This window comes from Ammospiza caudacuta, chromosome 4 (genome assembly GCF_027887145.1).
Source record: "Ammospiza caudacuta isolate bAmmCau1 chromosome 4, bAmmCau1.pri, whole genome shotgun sequence".
NCBI classification, from domain to species: Eukaryota; Metazoa; Chordata; class Aves; order Passeriformes; family Passerellidae; genus Ammospiza; species Ammospiza caudacuta.
In genome coordinates, this window is record NC_080596.1 from 2,508,534 (window position 1) to 2,522,894 (window position 14,361).

At 36.5% G+C, this 14,361-nt stretch overlaps 1 protein-coding gene across 3 annotated transcripts in view; it reads right to left on the reverse strand.

Moving 5' to 3' along the window:
- PALLD (palladin, cytoskeletal associated protein) overlaps window positions 1-13,677 on the reverse strand; it is a 187,059-nt gene extending 173,382 nt beyond the window's left edge. For 2 of the 3 annotated variants that reach the window (XM_058803342.1, XM_058803340.1), the window contains exons 1-2: window positions 13,475-13,677; window positions 6,782-7,828 (exon numbers count right to left, since the gene is read on the reverse strand). In XM_058803342.1, coding sequence (XP_058659325.1) covers window positions 6,782-7,827 — 1,046 coding nt within the window. In that variant the 5' untranslated portion in view covers window position 7,828; window positions 13,475-13,677. Of the gene's footprint in view, window positions 1-6,781; window positions 7,829-10,731; window positions 10,746-13,474 lie in introns of those variants that run through there. The other variant, XM_058803341.1, reaches the window with a different exon arrangement.
- Between the last annotated feature and the right edge of the window lie 684 nt (window positions 13,678-14,361).

The window sequence follows — 14,361 nt, forward strand, 5'->3', positions numbered from 1 at the left end:
GTCACTCCTATAGAGTAACAACCAGGCAATGACTGTAACCAGTCACTCCTATAGAGTAACAACCAGGCAATGACTGTAACCTGTCACTCTCATAGAGTAACAACCAGGCAATGGCTGTAAACAGTCACTCATATAGAGTAACAACCAGGCAATGGCTGTAACCTGTCACTCCTACACAGTAACAACCAGGCAATGGCTGTAACCTGTCACTCCTACACAGTAACAACCAGGCAATGACTGTAACCAGTCACTCCTATAGAGTAACAACCAGGCAATGACTGTAACCAGTCACTCCTATAGAGTAATAACCAGGCAATGACTGTAACCAGTCACTCCCATATAGTAATAACCAGGCAATGACTGTAACCAGTCACTCCTATAGAGTAATAACCAGGCAATGACTGTAACCAGTCACTCCCATAGAGTAACAACCAGGCAATGGCTGTAACCAGTCACTCCTATAGAGTAACAACCAGGCAATGACTGTAACCTGTCACTCTCATAGAGTAACAACCAGGCAGTGGCTGTAACCAGTCACTTCTACACAGTAACAACCAGGCAATGGCTGTAACCTGTCACTCCTACACAGTAACAACCAGGCAATGGCTGTAACCAGTCACTCCTATAGAGTAACAACCAGGCAGTGGCTGTAACCAGTCACTCTCATAGAGTAACAACCAGGCAATGACTGTAACCAGTCACTCCCATAGAGTAACAACCAGGCAATGGCTGTAACCAGTCACTTCTACACAGTAACAACCAGGCAATGGCTGTAACCAGTCACTCCTACACAGTAACAACCTGGCTACACACACATGGCACTAAGCTCTGCTCCTCTCTGCAACCACACAATCATATACAACAGGAGTCTCCCAAATGCTGTTCTTAATGAGCACCATGGCAAATCTTCTTTCCAAGTGGTTCTAAGGTAAAAGAACTGTTACCTACAAGTTAAGAAAACTGATGCACTACTAGCATTGATCAGATAGGCCACACTGTTTTTTAAAGCAGGTGGGTGCATGACCTACACAGGCCTTAACTTCACTGTGTGTTTTCCCCAGATGCAGAAAATCCTGAGTGTGGCCTCTTATTGCCATGAAATGAATGGAGAATGGAAAAGGAAATATCTGAAAGATGCATGCTACCTACCTAATACCTGCAGGCCACAAATCCCTATGGGCAGCTCCTGCAATAGCTTTTCCATTTGTGCTGGGTTATTAACCCTCGATTCCCCAGCAAAGCCCACTAGTCCAGAGCACTGTTCTAAGAATTAAGAATTATGGAGCAGTTTCACAAGTCACTGAGGTGACTTTCAACACTACATTCCAGATCTGCTCTAAAAGAAAATTCAAACTCCAGGGATGCCTGGAGATGGCCAGGCCTTACCTGAAAATCAGCAAAAGAAAATAAACAAAAGACACAAGAATAGCGTGGTATGGTCCAATAATCAAAGAGTATAAAAGGAAATAAATGAGAAGGAAAGAAGGGCTAAAAGAATAATGAGGTCAACTGCATATCGCTATTATGTTGACTTGTAAATGAAGAAAAAAGCCCAACAAAAGTAAAGAAGACATTTTTGATAAAGAGAAATAAAAAATACTACTGTGACACAAAAATATTGAGGATGCAGAAATATAATTTTCATATTGATATGAAAGGGAATGATATTGAAGATATTTTATCTTCATTGAGTGTAAATAAAATTCTAAATGACAACATATTACTTTTGAGCAGATTTTTTCAAAAGAGTGTACTGCCATATTAAAGTGGCTAACAACATTTTTCTGTTTAATCTCAGCAATAAGAATGCTGTTAACACTTTCAGATGGCTGTCAATGCTCCCTCCATACACAGAAAAACATCCAGATCTGCAAACAGAGCATTTTTGACCCAAGGAGCTTCTTGGGTACCAGAATATTCTTCCATTCTTAACAAGGACCCTCTGTTTGCAAAGGGCTAGTATGAAGACAGATTAGCAGGATTCAGCTCTGATAAGATTAATAGAGGACTATGGGAGATTTGTGTAAAAAAGTATGTTTATTGGGAAAACATTTTAATAAAGAAAAATATGGGGAGAATATGAGAAAAATGTTTATATTTGTGAGCAATTTGACAACTAACTTCATGTATTATCACCCTTAGGAAATAAATGCAAGATATTCAGGAGATACTTATTATTTACAAAATGTTGCATAATAAGAAAGCCACTATTTCTTGTTGCACTGTCCTAGATATTAATAAAGAATTATAACAGCACTGAAATAATGAAGCAGAAACAATTGCATAAATTGTGGAAGTATTTTCAATAAATTTTAACAGCAAAATATGACATTTTGGGGCTCTGGTAAATCATCTCAAAGCTCAATACAGGACTTTATTTTTTTATTGTATAAGAATAGTACATATAGTTGTTACTGATTTTCAAGTCACAAGAGCCCTCTCCTCCCACACAGAATATATCCTAATCTTTTTTATGTGTTATGAATTATTTCTGCAATCACTGTAGCTAACATAATGCTTGTAATCTACTAAACTCTGTTTTTAAGACACATTAGGCATTTCATGGTTCAGAAGCAAATTTTGGTCTGGGTCAAGCAAACAAGAATGGAATTATCAAATATTTTAAATAAATTAATCATAAAATATCTTCATTAAAATTTCTCACTCATGAAACATGTTTTGATTTTAACTAAGGATACCTAGAATGGTCAAATATGTCCCATTACCACACATACATAAATAACTATTCACATTTGATAAAAATAAGTAGTACTAAAGCCTTGCCATTATAGCACGAGTAGAACATCTCTATCCCCCACCAAGGCACTGGTGTTTTACTACAACTACAAAATCTACTCATAAGAGATTTCAAGGAATAAAACTAAATTCTATCTCTAAATTTTCCTAGCTCAAATCAAGTCCAGCAAAGAAGCAGAAACTACATCTGGGGCACCTCTTACCAAGATTTAAAACTACCAAATTTCCAAGACAAAACTATCAACTGCTGTGCAGGTAGTTTAATCATTGTTGTCCTGTACACTTGGGTTTTTACACATCTGTGTAGATTTGTGTTGAGCATGACTTAATCTGATTTTCAATTTTCTTTGCATCTGTGCCTGATGGGTGGACCATGGTGGTGCCACAGTTTATTGTGCCTTTTTTAGGCTTCAAAGCCTTTAAAGACCGTAAAACTGGGTAAGATTTGGAACCTATAGAAGTCAACATAATTTGGTTTTATTATAAATTTAAATTGTATTTTGCATTTTTTTCTGTATTTTCTAAGAACAGTATTTGGTTGTGCACAAGTAATGGTTCTAGGTGGGCATTTTGGGTATTGTTACAATCAAATCTAGGCAAACAGAACTTATGAGAAGAAAAGGATTATAATGAGAGCAAATTATTTCCTTAAAGCAAAGAAACCTTGTTCTTGTCATGTAGTATGTGGAAAGTGATTTATTTTTTGCTTTGATTTGTATAATTTTTTGCATCAATTTGCTGTGGAAAAAGGAATGTATTTTGTACAAAAATTCCAATACCTCTTATGCTTCAGAAGCTGGGTGAATATCTGTAAATATTTTAATCACAGCTTACAGCTCAAGGTAGACCGCAGAAAATACTTTAATCATGGCTTACAGCTCCAGGCTTTGAAGCATTTAAATATTCAGGTGGTGAGGAGAATGCTGAAGAGGTCTAAGTCACACCCAGCTGGGATTTGCTTTAGCTAGCTCAAGGCTAATATGAGTATTTTAAACACAGCATTGCTGATGCACTTTGAAGGACAGTTACTCACTGATACATTGGTTTTGAGAGTAACAGACATTTTGTTTCAACTTGTATTTCACATGTTTTAGACCTTCTTTAGAAGGCAGATATCCTAGAACTTCTCAAATCACTATGTACCTTCCTAGGTCTCAGGCTGGAATCTGGAATCTTACAGAAATATAATAATTCTTCTGACCAGTGACAAAATATTCATTTTAAGAAATCTGATTTTCTGCTAGTAGAACTAGCAAGTTAGACATTGAACTTTGAAAAAAAAAACCCATTAATGATACTTGAAATGTAACTGATTATTTCCTTTTGGATTTCAACACTAAGATTGTAGTTGTAAGTTCTTCTGTCAAAATATACTTTTTTTCTATTTGTAGTACAAAACTACCTTGGTCAAGTTTTGTCACTCAAAACATAACACTTACTGTTTTACTTTCAGCTGTGTATGGCTATGAACATCTAAGGAACTTTAAATTTAAGAGGTTTTCCTAATCAAATAACCTTTAAATATACACCTTGTCATTACACAACATTTGATGTTTTCTTCAACTATACTAAGGTTCTGCAACATTGTTATGTTTATCCTCATAAGAAAAGTAGCTGCATAGAGAAGGACTCTAGCTTAACTTTGTATAGGCTGAGGACTTAAAAAGTTTAGATACAAGAAAGCTATGAAAAGGGAAGAGAACCAGTTATAAAGATCACTTGGGTCCAGGATAAAATATGAGGCATAGAAAAGCAGTAACATGCTACAAGACCAGAAAAGCCTATGAAGATTCCTTTGAAGGCCTTTTGCTCTGGCATCAGTTGGATATTTCATAGTTGCCAGTGATGGATGCTGCTTAAATATCAGCTGTATTCATTATTACACTGGACAACTTTTTGAGTGCCTGGTGAAATAAGAATTTAGTGAGTTTCCTGTCACCATTAAACTATTGTTACTTCCTCATGACTTTAGGAAATGTGGCTTCCAGTTTTCTTTCCAGCTGAGGCAAAAATAAAACTGAGCAAAAAACCCCCCCACAAAAATCCCAACTGCTTTCAGCTTTAATCACACTTATCACACAAAGTTCCAAAAACAGCCTTTACAGTGGCTACGTTATTGAAACTGGATTTCCTGGGGAAAACTAGAAGAGCTGAAGCCTGGTTTCTACAGACTGTGTTGCTATATGCAAATGTACAGACTGTGACTGGCCTGGCTCATGCCCTTGTCTGCATCTCCTGTTGACCAGATTTGGCATGTGCCAAAAGGGTCACTCTGACACTTCTCACACCAGGTAACTGTTCAGCTTGTTCCATTCTTTCGGCAATGCAATACAATGCTTTCCTAATATCCATTTCTACTTTCTTCCTATTCAGAAACCTTCACAAAGAGCTTAATATCTTTTACACATTTATTTTTCTGGCTAGTTTCTTCAGAAAACTGTAAATATTTTGAATTCATATGATTATGGTCTGAAGATTGTTTTCCACATATATTACAAACCCAGAAACCCAGTCTAATGAAACAATAGTCTAAGTAAAGTGCTTTAGAAAACTGGATTATTTTCATTACCAAAATACAAGAGAATGGTCAACTATTATTGTATCACTGATGTTTTGTTTTATTTTTAAACCATATAAAACTCCCATTTGCAGAAAATACTTCTGAAAGTAGCACAGACATTCTTCACTTGCTCTGCAATATGTGGGTGGTTTTAAATAGGCTTGTCTTTTTCCACTGCAGTAAATTAACTATTTACTGGCTATATATATGATACACCATGAAACTCCTTTTCATATCCAAGAAGAAGGACAGTGATGTGCCTAGATGATACTATGAAACTGTTTATCAGTTCCCAGTAATGCTTTTATAGATGAAAATCCACAACATATTTTTCAGCATGCTTTCTCATCTGGAAAGAACCCCCTCCTTTCCCCAAGATTCAGACTTTGGAGTCTCCCCCAAACATCGCCCAAGTGTTTGCTGTCTCTTAATCCCTGAGCGAGCCTTGGTTTTTGCTCTCTTGGCTCCACAGCGGCGCTCACTTGAGGGCTCTGTGCCGCCCGTGCTGTGTGTGAGTGACCTCTTCAGCCAAGTCGCTGTCACTACAGAAAGGACACGCAAAAGAAGTGCTTCGACTTCCGAAATGAGTAGTTTTCGAGGTGCAGCTGCCGTATTTTTCCTCTCTTGAGGACCCATAATGAAACAGAGATGAAGGGGGAAATTCGTTTTCATGGAAACTTTGAAAAATTTTTATTAGTAACTTCTTTCAATTGCCAGATGGAGAATTATTAATAATTATTTAATAAAACCAATTCAGGAATGGACCATGAAAGCGTATTAATTTGACAGTCAGGGAGCTTTGCAAGAGCCCAAAAATTAGCATGAATCATATTTGCCACAGTGCAGTAATGGCTGTATCTACAGACTGCTAACATAGCACAATTGTGTGTGTCAAAAGGGAAACAAGACAGAAGTTACACATTAATTTATACTGATGTGATTACTTAAAAGTATACTTGATTTTACAATAACCAACTATTGTGTCAGCAATGTTTCTCATTACTCATTTCCTCAGTCATTAAAAGCCTTCTTATTTTATGATTCTGCCTGAGTTAAAATTCAGAAAAACAGTTTACATGGCTCTTGGAGACATTCTAATTAATCAGCAGTAAAAACTGTATCATCTTCTTGAGATATGCTCTTTAGGAGCAAGCTGTCTCTTCTTTTATCCAGATTGATGAAGTAACCATCACATAGAATGTTGCTAGAGCCAATTCTATTTCTAATTTTGCCATGTGGCTCTTAAATCAAGAAGAATTTAATTTCCTAAGCAAACAGACATTCTAGTGTCTTTATTTCACGCATTCTAGTGAAATAAAGACACTAGAATATGTTATTCTTTGTGCTTTGTAAAATTTCATGATTGACTGCTCTTATGTGACTGCCTCTAAGCAAGTCAGTGTCATACCTGTCCTTAGGTATCTTCCACAATCAGGTGATGCTGTCTGGTGACTTAGCACCTACCTGACATCAGGAACTGGGTTGCCAGCAACTCTGCACTCCAGTAATACTTTGTTTCCTTCGGCAACTTCCTGACTCCGGAGCTTCTGAGTGAATAGAGGTGGTGAAAGTTCATGCTCTTCCATGTTGATGAAGGGACGGCACAGGACCATTTTGCTCTCCATGATGCTCCCCCTTCCAGAATAGTGTTCTCCATTCAGATGAAGTCCAGGTAATTTTTCCTCAGGCTCAGTCTCTTGATGTGGTTTGTCAAACTCCTGGCTCACCAAGGTACTTAAAGCTGGTTGTTTCTTGTTAGGTGACAGGTATCCACTGTCTGGAGAAGAAGAGTCCCCATCGGGACTACGGCCCCTTGTCTTTGCTGCCTGTCTAAATATAGATGATAACTCCTCTATGAATGTGGCAGCTTTGTCACACAGCTTGTTCCTGAAAGGAGCTTCTCCCTGCAATGTCGATTCAGAGTTCGGGCTTGTCTTAGGCATACATGCACCAACTTTCTCTGAAAATTTCAGGCTTCTGACAAAGCTGGGACTAGCAGGTAGAAAAGGTGAGGTGCTTGCTTGTCTCCTAGAAACTGTGACAAAACTATCCTCTGTCTGAGGTGCAGTGGATTGCTCTTTCTGATTCCTTGGGAGAGCATGACTTGCAGCAGACGAAGGCCAACAGCTCGCTTGAGGTGTCTCTACAGTGTCTTGCTCATGCAGGTCAGTGTCCCTGAAAGAAGGGGTTTCTGAAGGGCTAGAAAGAGGGGTGTTGAGATAATGAGTAAAGTCTGGTGCTGTGTTCTCATCTTCCTCCATGGAATTGGCAATGGCTTCTCGAGCTATGTCAAGGCTCTTACTTATCTCCTCCTGGGTAAGGAAGGCAGAAAGTTCATTTGAAAATTCACCATTCTGTGGGTCTGGCAGGGAATCACAGAAAAATTCATGGTAAGATGAAGCTTCTGACATATTTTCAGGATATCCCTTACTGCTGTCTCTTTCTGGAGAGTAAGTCTCCTTCAGCATTAAAGAAAGAGGCAATGCCCGGCCACAGCCTCTGTCTTGCATCCTGGAAGACACAAGAACAATTCCTTAATTAAAAAAGTTACATCCTAGTTCCCATAAGCTACAAAGCTGTAAGATAAGCAGAACATAATGATGTATGACATACCATAAACCTTGTTTTCTATTAGAATGAGCCAGGACTGCAAATTGTCTAGATGGAAATGAGAGCACTTAGGAGTAATTTTTCTTATGAATCTTCCCTCAGAAGTATCAAGACATCCTTTGCCTGTATATTGCCTAGCACAACATTAATTCCACTGGATCAATATGATATATGGTGTTATTTCACATCTGATTGGTTATTTTGCATCAATTCTATTATGCTTCATTTTTTTTTCTGGTTTTAGCCTTATGAAGATTTTGGGAATATATTTACTTTTCTCTTTCCCATAACATTGCCTTCCAGACATTAAACCATCAAATTCTGAGAGAAGTGTTCAACTTGAAACCATTATGAGGATACACACAAGGATATTTGGATTAGAAATTCCAAATTATCCTTTCTGTTTAATGTTGATAATGTGTTTAATATTATTTTACTTATTGTGCTAACATTTTTAACTTGTTACCAGTTTAGTAGCACTTTCCTCAACACTGAAAAATTACCATATGCTAGAAGTAAAGCACTGAAGAAATAGATTTCACAACCTATATATCATCCTGCTCAATGGAAGTGTATAATGTATATTTTGTACCAGTTTCACAAAGCAGAGAAGCATTTATACCCCTCCAGTTTCCCAACATGACTTCAGAATTAGGATGAGCATTCTGTTTAAAGTCAGCAAGAAACAAGACATCAGGGAAACCACACTTTCCCCAAGGGAAGGACTGGCCTGAAAATCTCCTTGCTGAAAAGTACTTGTCTACCTGGTCACCAGATTTTGGCTGATGAGAGCTGAAACATAATTATTGTTTCTGCAGAGAATTTCATTGAATTGCACAACAGAGGTTTTAGTTTCCCTGAAAAATTCTCTTATTCCAATGATAATTTGTACAATAAAAAAATTTACATAAGATTTAAAAAGAGAAAATTTCCTTTAATTCTCTACTGATAGTGGAGAAATGGCTTGACAATCATGCGACGCACTCGGATGTATTTTACATCAGCTTGTGCAGGCTCCAATTACCTGTAGTCACTAAACCAGGGCTTAGCCAGCGTGTAGTCATTCAATGACTGATAGATGGTTGGAATTCTTGGCTTAGCATATGTATCTCTTGATTTGCCTGTTTGTCTTGCCAACAGATACAACTCAATGTATAAAAGAGAAGTCTAAGAAACCCAAAGCATTTAGGGTTTGAGAAATGTTTTTATAGAATTCAGTGATAAGTTTATTATTTGCTGGGATTACATTTTCCTTTCCTGTTATCTGTGCTTACAGGGCAACAAATTTAGCAACCATGCCAATCTCTTGTCAACAAAATCTAAAAAAGTATATACAGTATAACTGACTACCACATAGCAGCTTTAAAGAAAGAATCTGAGAAGCCCAGCAAACAGTTGGTCTAGAGGCTCAGCTGTTCAGGCATAAACTGGAGGAATGCCAGGGAAACAAGAGTTAAAACTGCAGAGTTTCTTCCTGCTTAATCTTAGATTTAAAAAAAATAATTGTATTCAAATGAACAAAGGTGCTATTCAGACAACATGTAACGTCTGTGCTTCAAATTATATCTTTCTTTAAATCTGACCCACATGGGTTCCTAGCTTGTTCACATCTCAAAGTGGCGCATTACATACTCATATAAACTTCCCTGACTTCCAACAATGAGCTGCTCTAATGTTTCAATGGGCTCTTTCATGGGTAGGACGACAATTTTACTTATTGTTATCCACCCAACAGGATGATTAAAATTAGTGTATTATGAATTCACATATTTCTTCCCAATACTCAGCTTTGTCATTAGAAAAATACAAATTAGAAAAATATAGTAATTTTCAAAGCCTGGTGTCTAAATTAAGTGAATAGTCTAGACCTGGATATTTAGATAAAGTTGATGGATTTAAATGTGCTGATTTATAGGCAATTTCTTATGCTGATAAGCCTTCTTGGTGAGAAAGTTCCTGAAAATGGATTCATATGTCTAGCTTTAGGGAGCTGAATGGAAGCTTCCAGGAGAAAGCCTTTTTTCAGCCATACTGTAATACATAAATTCACTATTCTTTTAGAGCAACTTGTAATCACAGTGAACTGGAGGTGAAGTATCACTAACCCTATCAAGTAGCTTATAAGATCATAATTAGAAATTTTGAATGCTATTTCTAGCTTCTCCAAGTTAGACTACAATGTATTTATAACAGTTTTCATCATCATACTCATTAGGTAACCTGCAAAGTCATATACTGTATCATTTAAAGACACAAGCATAAATTACAATGAAATTACAATGTTGCATGCAGATCAACATTATTACATACAGACTACTTATGGGGTCCTATTTGTCAATATTTAAAATTATGCCCAAGTAAAACCACATTTTTTATCATGCAGTTTAAACACTTATTCAAAACCCAATACAGATGCTCTAAAGAATCCTATGGTAAATATAAAAATTGAAATGTATTGGATTACAATAATTTCAGGAAAAAATAGAGTAACTAATCAAATTAAGGTTTTGTAAGGATATATAGTAAAATATGGGAAAACATAGAAAAATAAAGGACTTGTTTAAAAAAAATAAACATCTTGAATTTGCAGAACCTGCCAAATAAGAAAATATGATTTAACATGACCCAATCATTACTTAACAGGACCCATATCTTCAAAAGAATCGTATGAAGAATGAAATGTATCTAGTACGATTTTTAAAAACAAAAAAGGCACATGTTTTTTCTCTGAATTTTGAAATCCTGCAAAATTACTCCACAAACACAACAATTACGACCAGCAGAAAATATAAAACAGATCTTACAATGAGCAGGCCAATATGAAGAGTTCAAGTATAATTAATAGTAGGTAAAGTTGTTTTTCTCCTTCTCTATCTGAATAGGCTTAAAGTTGCTCCAGCTCTTCACTGAAGCTTGCTTGGTCCTTAGTCGAGGGGACGGTGGCCTGTTACATCCGTCCCCTGTGCCTATGCAATTCGTACCCCCTCAGCTATATTTGGTAACTGAACTCATGTTTCAGCAGACTGCCACTATCTGGAATTCCAGCAGAAGCGACGTTAGGCCTGGAAGTGGCACAAAGTTCTCTGTGCTTGCTACTCAGAAATTCAGAGTACCTAGCCATTCCCTTTTCTATACCATTTTATGATAATAGGTTTTTAATTTTTTTTCAACAGCATTATTTTCATGATAATAAATAAAATAACTGCCTTTTTCTGCTAAGAATAGTTTAAAATCAATAGCTTCCTTGTGCACCTTAAAATCTTGTAGAAAAGAAAAAATTAGAATAATTTAGTTTGGAAAAAACCCTTAATATTTTTAGATTTATGAGTAGAAATACAGAAACTTTTTGTAATAATTGATAAATAATCTGTAACCATATAATACACTGTATAAAGAAATTAACCTACTGGATTTTCACATCTCAAGTGAAATGATAAAAGAAAAGAAGTATCTCCTTCAGAAAAGGCACAAAAAATCCATGGAAAACATGTATGTTTTAAAAATACCCCACAACTGTGACACATGTATTAACACTGAAACAATCAAAATACATTTTTGGTTTCTATAGAGTTGCAGAGCATAATGTGTTACAGAGTCAATTCTCCCTTACTGTCTCTGTTAAGGAAGTACTTTCACCTCATTAAAACTCCTGTGAGAATTTAGTCCTAGGTAAAAGGAAAAAAAAACCTGTCCAAAAGCACTTTTTCAAGCACATAATTTCTGTTAAAACCAAGTGAAAGGAAGAAGTAAACATGAAGACTGTTGGTTTAATCTAGAGACTTTATCACAGTTTCCAGAAATAAAAGCACTGTGTGGGCAATGTGGTTTCTGCCAGATTGCAGCCTATTGGGAGTCACATGCTGCAGAGTGGATAGAAGAAATCACAGCTCCAAAGAGACGCTACAGCCCTCCGTGCCTTCTGCCAGCATCCATTACATCTGCTCGCGCATCTGAAATCATTTTGTACGCTGGCATTTGCTCCTAGCTCAAGGTCTTCTAGATACTGCCTTGCAGTTTTTACTCAAATTTGTTCCTTGGCAACAATGGAAGTGCAGTAGATGAACTCTTGTGACAGAAGAGCTCAAGAGACTCAGAGCTCCCTACAGGATCCAGACCATCTTTATGTAGTAACAAGTGCCAGTACCACACACCCTATTTCAGTGCTTGGTAGAGCATCTTGGCATCTTCATACAGGCAATTTCTGTCCCCTAATCACAGCTTGAACAGGCTCACTGCTGGACTGGGAATGCTTCACAATGTGTACAAACCCCATTTTTGCAGCTTGAGATCCTTACCATGTTGTAGTGAAACTAGTTAAAAGGATTTTTTTCCAGGTAATTTTACAGTGATTTCAGTGTGCCAAATAAGAACAGAACCATGATTCTAAAAATTTCAAGCTGAAAACTGTGCACAAACAAGGAGCTGGTTATCCAAGAGTTAACCGTTGTATGCCTAATTTTTAAGCAGTCACCCCACAAAATAAAATCAATGTCCTTTTTCAGGCACCCAGCATCTCCACTAAACACCCAAAACTTTGCCACCTTGGAATGGGAGTCAAAAATAGCCTGCATATAAACAGCAACAAGCTGCCTTGGGCTATCTTCAGCATTTTCTGCAGGGAGTGGGTGGATGAAATCCTGGTTCTCGCAATTATGTGTTTAAATTTTCACTTCTAGGAATAAAATATATCTGCCTGTAGATATCTGCAGAGATATTTTAGAAGAAATTTAGCTTTCTGAATACAAATAAAGTATTATTTTGTGTAAATGAAGTATGCTAAATACTTTTTGTACAGCATGATAGAAACATTTGCCCAGAAAGTAAAAGATTAGTGTTCAATTAATTCCTCTTCAACAGTTAATGAAATAGTCTTCATAACCTGAAAATAGGGCAAGGTTTTATAAAGCTCTATTAAGCCATGAATAAAGTTTCCCAACATTCTTCTTCTATGATTTAAGGAATGCTTATATTGTTTGATGTGTACTGAATATTTTGGAATCAAGATCTTCCATTTTTATTGCAAAAACAATGTGTGTTCTCCCTTATAAACATAGTAAAGGCAGTAGATCACTATAAACAAATGGCAAACATTAAAACTTTGGAACAGCTACACATTTTGTAAGATGAACACACTTTAATATGCAATGACGTAACAATTTAGCATTTGCATATAATATTTTAAAATTAATAATAGCATCAAGCAAGATCAGAGATATACAGCTAATATGCTCACTCCATTCCTATTGCAGTATTATGGAAAATTCAGCTGATGAACAGAACTCCACGGAGATAACAGTTTTCCCTACCAATATATTTGATGGAATGCAGCTGCAGTTTCCCTGAAACCTTAATAATAGTTTCTAACACTAGTCAGCTCAAGTCCTTCCAAATCCCATCCCAAATGCCATAAAACTGTTCTGGTTGTACAAGCTTATCATTTGATCTGATGAAGATGTTACATAATGCAAAAGATTTTCATCGTTAATTGTATAAAACCAAAATACAAAATACTATAATGTACAATACCCAAATGATTCATGTACTTACCTGAGAAAGCAGAGCACCTCTGTTATGGTCCTTGTTAATTTGTTTCTTACTCTAAATAGCAACAAGATAAAATACAAGTAGATAAGCAATCTCCTTTCCAAGACCTGAAGTCAAACACCAGTATGCAAACTTCAAATAGAAATCTCTCAGAACTGCTTCTACTTTAAGCAGCAGGGAGAGATACAACCTCCTTTACCAGTTGCCACAGAAACCTCCAGTTATTTTGAGTTACTAACAGACATTTTTTTCCACCTCTGAAAGAGCAAAAAAATAATCTGGTTGCCTGTGCTTAAACAGACTGGGTCAATGTCTTGCTGTAGTTCAATGCCATACATAGCTTTGTTCTTTAGTTTCCCTCAGTATGCAAAAAACATTTAATTATGCTTGTAAATACATTTTTTTACATAGCTAGAGCTAATCTATGTTTCATAGAGTGTGTTGGAAGTCTCTACCTGTCATATATGTATGGAAGTGTCAAATGCAGCAAGCAATGTCATTGATATTCAAATAATTTTTTCCAAGTTTCTCTGAGAATCTTGGCAGTGCAGTGGGAAAGCTTATATGCCTTCAGCTTTTCCTAGTAGTTGTATGATAATCAGTCTGGAAGAAATACAGCAATTTTTCAAATTAAACTAATAACAGAACAGTAATAATAACTCCCAGCCTTCTTTTACAGAATATTTCATCAACAAAGAGATTGAGGGGCTGCAAGTAACAACACATCAATAAACTTTGAAAATAATACAACTTGCTAGAATTGCCACAGCTGCGAATAGGAAAGGAAACCATAAAACAGAAAGGAAGGCTAAGTAACTCACAAAGAACTAACACCATTCTGCAAACTGGGAAAGAGATGAACACTTCTCAGTCCAAGATCTATGGTCTAT